Raw genomic sequence first — 15646 nt, 5'->3', positions numbered from 1 at the left:
TTACGATTTAGTTTCATCAGCCTCCTTCTGCATGATATCAAGGATCATGCGACATGCTTCAGAGCACCCTTCTGGTGTGGCATGAATGGTGATGGGCTTTTCAGCTGCACCAGCATTCTCTTTCCGATGGATGTCAACCCTACAGCAGAACAATCAGCAGAGAGGAGCCCCCTGAGACCAGACTGACATTGCAAGAAGGCTTTTGAGAGTTTATGAGCTCAACGCACTATTCAGAAAGGCTCATTTCAACATCTGCTCAGCTCAATCTTTGGGGTGAACCTGGGTCTTGACTGTCACCCTGTCTCATGTAAGCCCACGTAGTATTTTCTTTCAGTTGGTTTAAATCAGGTTTTGACTCAGATTTGGACTACAATTGCTTCTATGATCTGAGGTCTGCCTAGGAACTGAGGGATGTCAATCAAAATGAAACGATGCATCAAGACAGGGCAGAACAAATCCTCAGCTGGACAAGGCGCTGAGCAATCTGATCTAATTTTGATGCTAGTCCCGCTTGGAGCAGGAGACTGGACTAGAGACCTCCAGAGGTCCCTTCCAACCTCAATCTTTCTGTGAAAAATACCTGAGGCCGTACAGAGAACAGCTTCTGCCAGGACTGTTGCATTTTCTTCAGGAGAGAAAGGTAACTTACCAGTAGCCAGTGTTTTTCACGACATGGAGTCATACGTGCACGTTAACAACAGCACTTGTACTCACGCCCTTCCATGTGAGACCAGAAAGTTTTCCCTTGCGGTATCTGTAGAGACTGTGCTCTAGTTCCTCTGATCCTTCCCCTCAGCACATGGCAGAAAGGAGGAACATGCCTGCTTCCATTTCAGTTCCTCACTGCAGAACCGTACCTGGCAAAGGCCCTGAGAAAGAGGGAGAGAGGAAAGCAGGGTAGGAGACTCCCGTACGTGAACCACGCATTTTGAAGAACATGGGTTACTTGTAAGCAACCTTTCCTTCTTCTCCAAGTGTGTCCACACGTTCTTTCCACCAGAGGATGACTCTGCGCAGTCATCCTGCCGTCAGTAACCTGGCAGCGATCTCAGGGTCCTGTCAGCCAGCCGCTGGCGGCACTATCATAGAAGAGGCTGTGCGAGCCTGGATCTTCTGGGTACGCCGCAGTACTTGCTGCTTGGCTGCACAGCAAGTGCCTGGAATGGAAACGCTGTACAGTCACTCATCTCCAATATGATGCCCTGTGGCCAAGACCAGATGCTCCAACTTCCCACTTTTGTAAGAAAGAGATCCATGTGCGGACTGAGATTGGCACTGGTCATTGCCGGGCAGAGACTGCAAGACCAAAGGTTGTTGTCCAAAGAGTTCCCTCAATGGAATGTTTGGACACCACTGGGTCATGGTGGCTTTGTACAGACCTGTTCTTCCAGGAACTCATGAACCAAAGTGTTGGACCATGGATACTTAATCAAAGGAAAGCAATGGGTAGAGAGGGAGCAGTTATGTGAACCTTCCCTAAGCTAAGAGAAAAGCCTGACTCCATCAACTTCAAAATGCACCCCAGTGTGATTAGAGCTAAGCACTGAAGCAGGGAAAAGGAGGGACAGAGTCTGATCCCTTTAGCAGATTACATCTGTCTAGCAGATCTTCTACACCTGTTAGCTAGAAGTACTTGGGCAGGAGAGCTCTGATTGTCCGAAGGGGTGCTGGAGGAATCTTGCACCCCTGAGAACCCGATCTTGTGAGGCATGTCTATGCCTCTGTCACTCCCCAAGAGAACAGGTGGATCTGACTTCCCTTAGGCTGTGTCTGCAATACACAGTGGCCAAGCTGTATGCTGTCACTTGCATGTGACATCCTCTAAGATATTCTGGGGACTCTGTGGAGCTCCAGCATGATGACATGAAGAATTTGTTCCTTCAGAGACACTGATCCTGGGCCAGCCAACTGGCCAAGGAAGCTCCTGGCAGACAGGGAGACATCCGTTGCAATTCCCTTTGCCATAGCAGGGGAGAAGGCAAATACATTATGATGCCCCAAAGAAGATGATGACAGGCTCATATGCCAGAGGGGTGCTGTGATATCACACTGGCTTGATGCTGACAGCTCTGTTAATCTCCTGGGGGTAGACTGAATGGGAAACTACAACAGCCCTGACAACCCCACTAACTGGACGGAGTCAGGCAACTTCTTGAATTCACAAGTAACTGAGCTTGGTGAAGATGGGAAGTGTTGTGAGGCAGGAACAGAAAGCATTGCACCATGGTGATCCTCTACCAATCTGACACTGACATATGAGGACAAAGCCATGCTAAGAGCACAGAGATATGCCTTTGCAACAAAGAGGAGCTGAGACCATCAGCATAGATGGACTGAATGGATGCACTGAAATGACAATTATTCTGGACAACCATAGGTGAAGGTCTTGCTGGCCTGCTGACTGCCGCCCCCACCCCAAACCTGAATGTGCGAATATGTGAGTTCAGTTTGCACAGTGGAGATAGGGTGCCAGGAAGCAGCTACTTTATTCAGGCACATCCCACCCCAAGCAGTGGGAGGGTGGAGGAGGACTCCAGACTTCCCAGCATGTCCTAGGACTACTGTTGCACAGCACCAGTCCAACAGGAGGATGAAGAAGGTGACCTTCAACCCCCATATACCCAGCGCCAGCTGGCCTGGGACCCTGGGACGCTACAGGAAGAAGAGACTGGGGCAGCAGACACTAGGATCAGAGGGACAGGGAAGGAGCAGGTTTGCCTGCAGTGCAGCAGGAAAAACCCCAAGGCACTTCAGGGTGGCCTGGGAATGCTTCAGAGACCAAGGGCCTTGAAGCGAAAGCCCTCTCCAGAGGACTGTACCACATGAGTACTAGGGCATCCCAGCCCCTTGGCTGCTTAATAAAGATGGTCCTCGCTCTTCATTAAACTACAAAGGCAGCAATGATGCTGGAAGGTCTTCTGGACTGGGTTCTTGGCCTGGGCTCCTTCTCAGTCAAGAAAGAGGAAGGCTCAATCTGGGGAAAATTTTGCCCTCTGGACCTCAAAAAAGCATCTTTGTCCATTGCTGCATGTGGAAGCAGGGGTGAACCTTTTAGCTACATAATTGGAGGATTCTGGGACCCAGCACAGCTCTGGATAAGAGTGGGGACTGTGCAACAGGGGTTTCACTAGCTCCCTTGATCCCAGGTGTGCCAGGATCAGTGCCCCTGAGTACACACCTCAGGAGGGAGATCCCAGCAAAAGGTGCAGGGGACCTGAGCGCTGAGGCCTCCCAAGGGTGCCCTGAGCAAGGACAGAGCTGTGGGTTGACACTCCAAACCAGGTTGCTGTTACAAAGTCAACACAAGAGTGCAATGTTGGTTGTGCCAGGGCCTTGCTGGAGGAAGAAGGTGCACTGGAGGCCAGAGCTGCCACTTTGGCTTGGCAGGAGGAGGCAGAGCGAGGCTGTCTCACTTCCCAGAAGAGGCTCTCCCGCGACTGCATGGGCCAGCGAATTCCCAGGTCTGACAAGGTTCACGCCTTGTCTGAGGCTGGGGCAGAGGTGGTGGCACGCTGTGGCATGTGGCCTGCTCTCAGGCAAGCCAAAACACAGGTCAGAATACGGAGCATGGCCTTCCTCCGTGGCACAAGGTCTTCAGGGCGGGCACTGGAAGCCAATACGCAAGGAGAGATGGCTCTGCAGGGGAAACTGTTCCAAGCAGCAGTGTTTCACCTCAAGCACATGGTTGGGAGAAACTGGCAGCAGGCGCATCCTACCTTTCACACCACGCATGGAGCAGGAGTCAGGGCATGCAAAGGAAAACTTTCCAGTCTCGGGTAGCAGGGCAAGGATACACCCACTGCTGAACATACGAGGGGACTCACCTGAAGAAGAAGGGTTTGAGGCTGACTCAGATTGACTAAAATTTGTCAGCACGTTGCAGCTGGGAGGGCAGCATGTGCCTTCACAGCTACTACGTGGCCACATTCTACGGCTAGACTGAGCTGTTGGTCTCATAAAAGAGCTCCTCTCCCTACAGTTCTGACTTCCTTTCTGTACAAACCTCTTTTTGCAATCTGTGCAAGCATTATGTCTGTTAAAACCAAACGATGTGGTTTAATTTGTTCTGTTGCAGACCATCACTTCTTGCTAATGGAGCCGCCCACAACCTCTACGACCTGTCAGGGAACGTTCGTGTCTATGTTGCTTCATGGACAAGGAGAGAAGGTTACACACAGAGAAAGGAATTGGCCTGTGGTCTTCTCCCAGCCTTTCTCTCTGCAAGGTACACTGAGACACAGGTTTTACCCTCTCCGGGCAGCTTCTCTTTCAACTTGACTGATTAGCAAAGTTTGAGTCCTGGGTTCAGTCAACGGACACAGACATGCAAATCTTCACATATTTCTCTTACCCAGACTGGAGATTAACTTTCGTACCTGAACAGTCAGGCTTTGGCATCAGTCTTTTACCTATTACTGGCAGAAGTGAGTACCAGCAAAGACATCATCCTCCTGAGCTATGCTGAGCTATATGCTACTTTGATTTGCACGCCACTAGGACATGTACATTGGAAACCATATTACAAAAATCATTAGTGGTCAGCATGTTTCAGAGACAGCTGATTACCAGCTGGGTCCGGAAGAAATTCGGCTCAAGTAGATACGCTATTATGATTTAAATAATTTCCTCTAAAAGCTTCTCTGAGAAATAGGACGCCCTGGTGGATGGTTCTGGTACGGGAGTCCTATGTCCTGTGGGATCATCGGTTTCAGGATGATGAACATGGGAAAAGACAGCTTTGGGTTAAACACAAACAAATCTGGGCAGGAACAAACCGTGCAAGAAAACCATGCAGAAAATCAGAAATGAAATCAATGTAAACATTAACAAGAGAAACATGGAAAACTTCAGCAAGACAGTCCTTTTTTTTTCAAAAATAAAAAATGTTAGATTGAGAAGAAGGCTTCAAACAGTTATGAAAAGCACATCCCTTTCAAGGCAATGTTCACACAGTGCCACATTTCCCCCTAGAATATCTCTAGCCCATATTGAGCGCTGGAGGATGAGCAAATCCCAAGGGCAAAGACCACATGGGCACCGGTCACTGCTTTTAGGATTCCCCTTATACATTTTATCCCAAATTTACCATTTTTTTCTAAAGCCTTGGCCCAAGCCACTCTCATAGAGTGAGAGCTACACGATTAAAGCAATAGTGGCCAAGAGAAGCAAGAAGATCTGTTTTGGGGGTGTTATCTGGGTTTGCTATACTCTGAAGCCCAGTGCAGGGCTGGTTTTTAAAGCATTGGGCCTCAGAAAGCTGCTTCTGGTGGTGGTTAGCGTGGCTCCCCCTTTAAGAGACTGGCTGCACTCAGACCTCACTGACCAGCAGCAACAATTTAGGAAACGGGGTCTGAAGCAAGACTCAGCGTTGCAAGCTGATAATAACAGGGCCAGGCGCATAGCTCAGGAGCACCCAACGCTGTTTCTCCCAGGGGCCAGGCGAAGGCACTGCCTGCCCCAGCAGGAGCAGGAGGCAACAGCTTGTTTCTGGATGCAGGCTGCAGGTTTAGCTGGCCTGGCCCACGTGCTGTTACCCCACACCTGGTGGGGGCAAAGCACTGCGTCTCCCTCACCCCCAGCACTCGCTACATTCCTCTGAAGGTTATAACCAGATAAAACAGCATTTGCCGACAGTCAAAAGCAAAGAAACATTCTTAGCACCCACAACAGCCTGCCCTGCCACTGACCCCTGTATGCCGTGTGCTAGGGACCTACACAGTCCTGTGGAAGGAAACAAAACCATTCGAGGTACTTACTTGGACTGGGTTTGCTTAGTAAGGTTCTTTATGGTCAAGCCCTCCTTTCCTATGATCGCACCAACAAACTGCGTAGGCACCAGCATCCGCAGTGGGAAATCGAGCTGTTTGGGCTGTGAGGAGCCCCCCGGGGAGGAGCCCTGCTCCCTGGAAGAGTGGCCCCCACGGCGGGATCGCTGAGGGGGCGGAGGGGAGCTCACCTCTTCATCCGGGATGTAGGAAATCTTGAAGGAATAGTTCTCAAACTGGTGGCTGCTGAGCTTCTCAATTGCTCTGAAAGGCAAGCAAAGGAAGGGAACGGTGAGGCTGAGGCTTCGGGAGTGTGTCTCTTCAGGAGGTGAATGCATCTCCAGCAGCCCTGAGCACTTGTTCTTGCAGAGACCCTGGCAGGACCACGGTCCCTCTCCCACCCTACTTCCTTCTCCCTTCCTTCTCCCTCCCTTTCCCATCCTACTCTGAAGGCGACTAAGAGAAGCCAGAATCCTTCAGCCATCACCGTGCTGAGGAAGACACCCCCAGCAAGGTGGGACAATGTTCCCTTCCTGGTTGGGCAAGCAGCCAGGCTGACACCAGGTCTGGGGGCACGGGGGGCCTCTTCCTCAGGCAAGGTGGGAGGCGAGCCCAGGAACACACCACTTCACACAGGTGAAGGAACGCAGCTCCCATCGGGGCTGGACATGAAGGAGGGTGAGTATCTCCAGAAAGGGCTGGACAGTCGCCAGAGACAGCAGAGCCCTATGCTGGCAGACCAAGACCAGGCAGAACGGGGAGAGGGACGGAGGATCTCCCATGCTGTGTCCACATGACCATCTTACAAATCTGCAAACAGGAGGCAACATCCAGAAATGAATTCAAGTGGCAGAGAGGGATGGTTAGGGACAGCCAGTGCATGCTCGAGTACGTGCCAGAGAAAGGCCTGTTCAAAGCTGCCCCGTAACTCTGGGAAAGGACCAGAGGGGGTTACCGCAGGCTCATCAAAACAGCCAGTGAGACCATGCCGGAGACAAAGGGCCATGGAGTCAGTGGGAGGCCAGTACGTGGCTGTGCAAGTAGGGACACAACTGCGAGTGAGAGAGGTTCAGGCTCGCCAGAGCCAACTGGAGGAATGGACGCGCTCACCTCAGCTGGGCAAGAGCAGCCAGCAAAGCAACCAGGAGGGAGCAAACAGTGAGCGAGAGCCCATCCCACCTAGACTCTGTGGAACCTGCTATGGTTGCCCTCCCAGGGCACAGGATGAGCCAAAAGGGTGTGTTGAGGGTGAGTGCTGTCTCAGGTGGACTCCGGTGGCTTATGAGGGGAGCGAGAGCTGGGGCAGAGCAGTGCCAAGCAGTTTCTTTAGCAGGGATGCTGGTCAGAGCCGGGCCTGCCCCTCTGCACACCGGCAGAAACTAACACATGGTGTGGAAATGGTCTCGCAGGCTCTCTGCATACATGCAGCAAGGGACAGAAGACAGAGGTTCTCTGAACAACAGCCAAAGCTCCAAAGAAAAGGATGCGGCATGTGGTGTCCTTTGTCATGAACCCCAATTTCCTTTTTTAGCTCCAGTAAGGCTGGGGCTGAAGTACCTGGGCTATTCCGTTTGCCCCAAACTCCTTCTCAGCTGTGTGATACAGAGCTATGCTGCACTTGTAATTTGAGATTGTGATGACTTTTACAAGTGGGGATGGCTTGAGACATATTTATTTCCAATTCCTCTTTCTACTGCATTTCATTCTGGCTATTTATAGGCAGGCATATGAGCACGTTGCTGTAAGAAGCTCCTTGCCAGGCCTGTATTTCACATTTAACGAGTACTTCTGTTCCCCTTCTGAAATCTATGCAGTGCCTTGCAGTCAGATTTCTCTGATGAAGTCTTCCTTGTGATCTGTTTCTAAAACAACGCACTTTGAATACACATACCCATGAAACCAACCCATAGCCTTTCTTCCGTGCATCCAAACATCATTCAGTTGTGCGTCAAGCTGCAGAGCGCTGAGCCATAACCACGCAGGACTGACTTTGGTCCAGCTGGATGACACTGATCATGGTGTCTCCATTAATCCTGAAGTCTCTTACCCCAAAGTACCAAGCGGTGCTGTGTTAGTGAGAGCCCTCTTTGTCACACTTTTTTGCCAAACACCCCAAGACATTTCAGTTCATGATGCATTTATCTGTGGCCTGTGGTACCTTCCACTGCCCTGCTCACAACCACCCTTCTCAGGGCAGCTCAGAGTGGACTGTGCGCCCAGCGTGGTTGCTTTGCTCTGCCCAAGGAGGACTCTCTTCTTGCCTTGCTCTTAGGCTAGCCAAGTAACCACATCCAACTTCTTGGACCAGCAGATCATTCTTCCCATCTCTGTCCTCACTAGTCAGACATGTGCTGAGCCAATTCAGATAGGAAATTGCTGGAATTTCCACCAGCAAACAGGGCCTTGAAGACACTCAGTTAGGCACCAGGCCAGACCTACCACGACACTAGGGAACAGTTTATTCTTGAAGTCTCCTATCTCAGGAATACAGAGAGGACCTAAGTTGTTCTTACTGGAATCACTCCTGAGTCACAGCATTATATATTTAACCTCTAAAAGATCCTTTAATTTATCTGGTTTTATGGTAGTGATCACACCTTTATTGCACCCAGCTGGCCTCTTTATCTGTTTTGTTTGGTGCACTTAAATTTTTACTTTAATCTCTGTACAAATGAAACTTTCAATGGTATATGAAACATTGGGGGGAAGCCACAATCTCTATATGTGACCTGGTTTAGATTCATTCCAGTCCATCATCACTTTTTTTTTGGAAAATGCATTTTGAATTCTCTCTGGCAAGACAAGTGGTAAATCCTTTGGCACATCTGTCTCTGCTGGCATTCTGCGCAGCTGCAACTCTCTGTCCCATGCTGCTGTGAAGCATCTGTTTTTACGTAGAAAAACCAGTGCTGCATCCTCTCTAAAATGGAACAAGACTCTCATTGCATTGGAAAATCGTGCTTTCTACACACATCAATTTACTATCAACTAAAACCTCAGCTACAACTGTTTTTCCATCATGATCAGTTTTTCTTATTTCAGTGCTCTGCAGGCATCTGTTAAATGGCAGGACACAGAATTGGCTCCAAACTTGTTAACATTTGCATTTGGGAACTAGCCTATCTATGGCTTTTTCTTGCATGAACTCAGTTTTGACTTGCCTCTTAGTTACATCAAAAATACCTTGGCCACTAATTATGAGATATGTTAATCACTTACCTGTAGCTAATTTAGTGCTGGTCTCTAACATAGCACTGAAGTCTTTACAAGTCTGTAACAAAGTGTTTTGCTTGAAATAGCCCTTACATTTCTGAATTAACTCCTAAATTGCCAGAATTCGTAATTTTTTCTGTTACCCTCCTTTGGATATGATGGATCTTGAGGGATGACTTTATACAACCACTAATCCATTGATCCACAGGCACGGCAGGTTCTTCCATTCTTTTAAAGTTTTTCTTGACAAGTGGCATTTCTTCAAGCCTCTTCTATAGTGTCTCTACACAACACACAAGCAATTTGCCCTCTGCTGATCTCCATCCTCTTCAGAGACTGGCCATTGACCACTCTCCTCCACCTCACATCTTTTAACCAGTTATTTATCCATCCAAAGACCTTCTATCTTCTCCATGGCAGGGGAACTTTTTGAAAGCCTTTTAGAAGTTTATTAACTGGTTTTCTTGTGCTTGTTATTTTCTTTAATGAGTATCCTTGTTTTAGGACATTCTCCTTTTTTACATTAAATATGACTGTCGTGGATGTATTGTATCATTCCTGTGAGAAAGTTAAGTCTATATATGTGGCAGTCATGGTTACCAAATGGCTCTTTCACTGGAATATTTTGAACCAGGCCTGCATGCTGCCCAAGGCCTAGGCAAGGGATGCTTGTCTTTTTCTTAGCTCCAGGAAGCAGGAGTTGACACTCTCTGAAAATTTTGGTCTCCAACTTGAATTTTCCCCAAATGACAAGGGGCACCTGGCCATATTCCACCGCTGTCACCCCTCAGACTGGGTGGCTAGACGTACCAGTGATGAATATAGTGCATTCCCAATTCACACCTAGAATTCCAACCTGTGAAGATGGCTCCTTGATGAACTGCTTATCTGACCTGACTCGCATTTTTCTAGAGCCGTTTGCTCCTTGAAGACAAGGCCACTGTGGAGAACATAGCCTGCGACCATGTAGAGGCTTTCAGGAAAGACAGGATCCAAAGGGCATTGCAAGTTAGAACAGATGAGAGCCGCTTGAAGGCAAGAGGAGAAGGTACAGAAGAAAAGGGGACAACCACAGGGCTAGCATGGAGAGACTGGGCTGATGGCCCCAGAGATGGACAAATGCTGCATGCACACAGACTGTGGGAGACTGTGAGAAACCCCATCTCCCAGAGAGGAGAGGAGGCAGGAGACTGGTCAGCACTGGGGGAAGAGTAGAAGGTGGAGATGACTGCTGGCCCCAAAACAGTGAGGATGCAGAACTCCAGCTAGCACCTGTCTTCAGGGAGAAAAGAATCACTCAGTGTAATTCTAAAAAAGTCACAGCATTGTAAAAGATCTGCTGAGCTGGGCTCCTGACAAAGAGAAGAACTGGGACCCAGACATCCTTCCTTGTTTGACAATTCACATCATTTTTTCTCAGCCAGGTACTGCCTGATCACCCACATCTTGATACAAAGGATCCTTAAGGATCAGCAGACCCCTGGAGTAGAACTCAGCTCCCCACCTCATTTTTAGGCTTGTTGATGGTGCAATCATCAGTACAAAGAGACAAGGAATACTGGGCTTTCAAAGTGAACAGAACCACAGCAGAAGTAGGACACAACACAGCTCAAGTTAAAACCAAAATATGTTTGCTGTATCTTAAGGAGAGCTACTATTAGAAAGTTCAGCATGATCCACTCAGATCTGAGCAAAGCACTTGCTGTTGCATCCCGCAAACCTACTCCCACATCAATTAAAAACCACCTTGGACACAAGCACAAGCAGTCTGATGGCTCCAGAAGGGGACAGACAGACGGCCCTTGAGATGCTTGAAGATTACACTATAAGATCTTAGAAACAAGCCCATGAGGCCTACAGAGAAGAAAAAAAATAACAAAGAATGGTGCAGTTCGGAAAAATGGCTAGCGGAAAATACCTAAACTTCACTGGGAAAGGGAAAAGTTAGGGCGGTTGTCGGCAAATTTGTCCTGTCTGGAAGGTCTGTAGCAGATGGAGTTGCCGACAGGGCTGGTCAGGGCACGGATCATCTAGGGTCTACTCTCCCTCAACACTGAAGGGCTGCAACCTTCTATGGAGAATACCATAGCATCACAGACAACATCTGTCCTCGTTATACGGAGACAAACCAGCCCTTGACAGTTCTGTAGAGCATGAGACAAAGTGGCTGCCACCTGATTTGGCAAACTTGTAAACATTCCCAAGGGGAAGAGAGAAAGAGAGAGAGAGAAAAGGTAAAACAAAACTAAAGCCACTTACACTTTTGCTTCTTCTTTAGTTGCATACGTTACGTTGACAACTGCTGTTTCTGTGTCTGTGTTGACTGAGGGAAAAGCAACACAGGGTGCGTTAGCTCATGTAAGAAGACGGCCTTCATCTCCATTGTTGGCCCCCGCTTGGTACGTCAGCAAATTGCAAACACAAGAGTTGAGAGTTGGAGCATAATTCTCTCATACTGGATGGCCCTGCCCACTGTGTAGGGGGTGAACTTGTGCATGCAGCTTGTCTGGATGGCCAGGGTGATTACCCCCCACCGATAACTGTGGCCTGGGCAGCAACAGACATCGTTAAACAAAACAATGAATCAGACCCGTTTCATTTGCAAATTCCTCAGAAGTTTTTTAACTCAAGCTGAGATCCATGGGTGAGTAAAGCATGAGTGTCTTAAAGTTGCTACGCTCCACTCTGCTGGACTCCCACTTGTCTGGTGCCTCTCTGCTCTGCTCAGCCAACTGCAGTCCCTCTCTACGGACTGAAAAAGCAGCTGTGCTCTGGGGGAGAAGAGCTGATCTCAGGTGTTGGGGGGCACAGTTGGGCATAGCTAAAATGCACATGGGACCCATTTCTGCTAAGGTCAACTTAAATCATCATGCCCACCTGGGAATAATTTGGAGCCACATATCTCTCCTTAGACACTTGTATGCGTGAGGCAGCACAGTTTTACTTTCCCCATTGCCTGTGTGCTAGTCTGGTCCCGAAAAAATTTACTAGGCAACCCTGTGAGCCTGGGCTGGGGCCTCCAAGATGCACCATACACAGAGTGAGGAGGGATCCCAGACAGTGCTGCTGTATTTTTTCCCCGAGAACAAGGATGTAGCTGGACAAGCAAAGGAGATGCCCTTTGCCGGTTTAAGATGGAGATCCTGGCAACTCAAGGTCCTTTAGTCTGAGCTGCAAGCAGATGACTGCTTAGGTCTCTCTCTACAGCTTCTCTGGAAAAGTCATGTTCCTAACAGTCTGTGGCCTGTGGTTGGACACTGGGTTCAGCTGGTGCTGGCTGTCCTACCCAGCCAAGCCAAAGCAGGACTGGGCAGCAACATTTTTCCTTCATGTCCTGTGCTGTTAGGGTTTCCCCTGCTTTTCCACTCCCCTCTGTGCAACAGGACTGATCCACAGGAGATAAATCAATACTGGGAAGCCTCGCTTTACTGACCAGCCCAGCCTTGGCTGCATTTCATAGCTCCAGTGGGGAGAATTGCACTGTGGCCAGACAGGAACTAGAGGAAAGGCACTGCAGGCTCAGGGTGTCATTTCTGAACAGCAAGAGTATCCCCTGAGAGCAGGCTCTAGAGCGCAGACTGTGGAGAACAGACTCTGCTCCTGACGCTGCCATCACCATCCCCTGTGGAGAAAGGTGGCTCTGCTGACAGCAGAGGCCTTTTGGACTGAGGGAAGCAGTGTTGTTCATAAAAAGGACAGTTTACACACAGATGCCATCTAAAGCTACCTGGGCTTTAGGCATCCAGCTGACCAAGGGGAGTTTGACATGTTCAGCTGGAGCATCTGGTCCTGAAGGGCTGGAGGAGACACCAGCAGGTTTGAGGTGGCTTCTTTGAGGTGCACACTATGTCTTGGAGCCTTTTGGCACACATTTTTTTTCTGAGCATCTTCCTGGTGTGGGGCTGGAAATTGCTTCCAGTGTCTCACTCCTGTCTTAAAACTGACTGCTGAGTCCTGTGGGACTCAGCGAGAGCATTTCATGTCTGGCAGGGCCAGGAAACATCTTTTCAAAAATGCACTCAAAATATTCTGCATGTGACTGCCCTGAAAAAGATCCAGCAGCAAAAACACATTCTTCCACGTGCAGACCGTGGCCTTGCTAACTCTGACACCCCAGAACTAGCTCGGGATGTGCATACAGGTGCTGGTGTGGAGGTCTCACTAGGGATCTGCAACTGTCCCAGGCTGGTTCCAGCATCCAGGATTTGTCTACGAAGGCTACGGTATTTGTCTACAAGGCTGCAAGGCCAGGCCTTGCCAGCCTTACCAGGGGTGAGGGGTGAGAGCCAAAAGAATGCGTGTCACAGCTGGACATAACTGGCACTGCTGCTCTGAGTGAGCTGATATGATGGCAGGGGCAGGTCCCAAACAATAACATGCATTTCATTTTCATGAGAGGATTAATGCCAAGTGCTGTGAGCAGAAAAACAAACTGTTGCACAGTCCCAGACTGGCCCTGTGCCTGTGCAATATGAGCAGCCACATGCCTGACGGTTCAGGGACACGTGGGATCGGCTCTGGGCACCTCCTGGTGTTCTGTGCAGGCAGCCCTGTGCTTCCTGATGTGCTCTGGCAAAACCCCCTTCCCATGCCCTGCTCAAACAGCATGTGGCCAGTTCGTGTCATCGCAAACCGCATGTCCTTCACAGAGACAAGGGCACATGCCTGGCAACCAGGAGAAGCCAACCCAGCAGAAGCATTGGAGGCTGGAGGATTCATGGGCCAAGTCATCTTGCCACCAGACAGAAGGTCCTGCCTCTGCCCTGTGCTGCCAGCAGAGGTTGGGAACATGTGTCAGCAGGATCTAACCCAGTTCCAAATTACTGGGCAAAGCAGATTTCACACTATTAGGTCCTGAAAAGAGTGTTTCTTTCTCCTGCAGAGGGGAGGCAGAACTGGGGAGAGGTGCTGGGATTTTTGCACAGATGAGGACCCATGCTAGACTGTCTTACCTTGTTCTACATTGTCCACAGTCCCATACTGAGCTAATAGGCCATCCAGCACCTGGCAGAGAAAGCAGCAAACAACGCAGGTGAAGCAGGCAGGAGAGGCTGCTGGGCAGGCAGGCACTCTCCTGCTGTCCTCAGCCAACCTTGGCAAGGAGGGGACAGGGGAGAGCCAAGCTCAAACCCCACTTCACCTATGATGAAGAACTCACCTGCAGTAGGCAATGGGCTCCCTAGCCTGTTTCTGCTGGATTTCAATACCCAGCTGTTGTGACAGATGTATTAAAGGCACTTTGAGACTTATTAGAGAAAGTACTGCCCCCCCCAATGCACGATCAGGCAGCAAGCCCAGTTTCTGCAAAGGGCACTGAAAACACATGGGATTTGCGTTCTTAGTGGTCAGACTATTTTCAGAGTTGGCAAAGAAGCATCCTAAGAAAGAGATTACTTTCTTAGCACAAACAGGACTGGCACCAAAGGAACTACAGAGCTGAGTCTCTCTGCTCATCTTCCTAATAGCAGGCATCAGAATTGGAAATCACTCTCAAGGCAACACAGCCACCATCTCTAAGGCTGAGCAAATACACTCATCTTGAAGAGCACTTGATGCTCCTTCTCCCCCAAATCGGGGCATATCCGATCCACCCCAGATGGGCCAATGATCAGGAACCCAGACTTGGACACAAGACACACTCCCAGCATTGCACAAGAGTGCCCTGCAGCTGGTATTTACTGGTCTGACCTCTCGGCTGTGTTGTTATCAGGAGGACTTACCTATTCTGTGATTCTCACTTCAGTCTGGTTCACAGCTCATGCATTATGGCAGCTGATCTCCTCCCTGTCTTGCTCATCTCATAGCCTCACAGTGATGAAAGCCGTAGCCGAGCATCAGAGCAAATGCCCTGCAATTTCCTCAAAGCCGGCCACTTGTGCAGGTGAGCAGAGAGACATCAGCAGACACTCAGAGGCACTCACAGCCGTGTTCGAGACAGCACTGTCTCAAGCCTTTCAGAGCCTTTGCCCACCTGCTTAAATCAACCTGCCTCTGTTATCTCAAAGACCCTCTATTGCTCAGAGCAGCCCTGGGACCCTGGGAGCCACAACCAGGCAGGAGACTTCTCCTTTGCACCACAGTTTACTCTCTGCCTCCCGCCCTGGGCTGCTGGAAAGCTAAAAGGGGAGCACGTGCCAATCACACACTCTCGGCAGCTCAGCTACCACTGCTCAGGTAAGAACAGAGGAGGAGGAAATAAATGGAGGTGCTTTTAAAATCGCCTTGCCCCTGGAGGGGAAACAGAAGGGAAGCACAGTGCTTCTTACCTCCCACTGCAGGTGGGGGGGAATATTCCGGATCTGGATCTTCCTGCTCCTGCAAAGACAAAGCCCCAGGTTACGATTTGAAGGAATGCACATGCCGCACATTGCAACAGGAGGGCAGCAATTCCCAAAGGCTTTCTGGAAACCACATGCCAGCTGGTGAGAGCTTGCAAAAACACCCGGCTTCCCAGACCCACAGAGAGCCCAGGGCTGAGCGAAAGCGACCTTCTTTGAAGGAGTTCCGAGACCCAGGGAAAGCCATTTCACTTAGCTCTCAACCGGCCACTTTCCACTGGGGCTGAACCTGTCTCAGGAGAAATCCCTTCCCATCAGGGCTGCTGTTCTGTGTTTCCTAGGAAACCTCTCAAAATGAAAACCTCCAGATTCACAGCACACAGTCGCACA

General features: G+C 49.7%; 1 protein-coding gene across 2 annotated transcripts in view; it reads right to left on the bottom strand.

Annotated features, from left to right (window-relative positions):
• The window catches only part of IGF2BP2 (insulin like growth factor 2 mRNA binding protein 2), a 79141-nt gene that overhangs the window by 16490 nt on the left and 47005 nt on the right, over positions 1–15646 (bottom strand). For both annotated transcript variants that reach the window (XM_067302107.1, XM_067302108.1), the window contains exons 3-7: positions 15245–15293; positions 13931–13982; positions 11238–11301; positions 5757–6029; positions 5–139 (exon numbers count right to left, since the gene is read on the bottom strand). In XM_067302107.1, the coding sequence (XP_067158208.1) occupies positions 5–139; positions 5757–6029; positions 11238–11301; positions 13931–13982; positions 15245–15293 (573 nt within the window). The remainder of the gene's footprint in view (positions 1–4; positions 140–5756; positions 6030–11237; positions 11302–13930; positions 13983–15244; positions 15294–15646) is intronic.

Source organism: Apteryx mantelli, chromosome 9 (genome assembly GCF_036417845.1).
Source record: "Apteryx mantelli isolate bAptMan1 chromosome 9, bAptMan1.hap1, whole genome shotgun sequence".
Lineage (NCBI taxonomy): Eukaryota > Metazoa > Chordata > Aves > Apterygiformes > Apterygidae > Apteryx > Apteryx mantelli.
The sequence above is the reverse complement of the archived record's forward strand: the minus strand, read 5'-3'. Positions and strand labels throughout refer to the sequence as shown.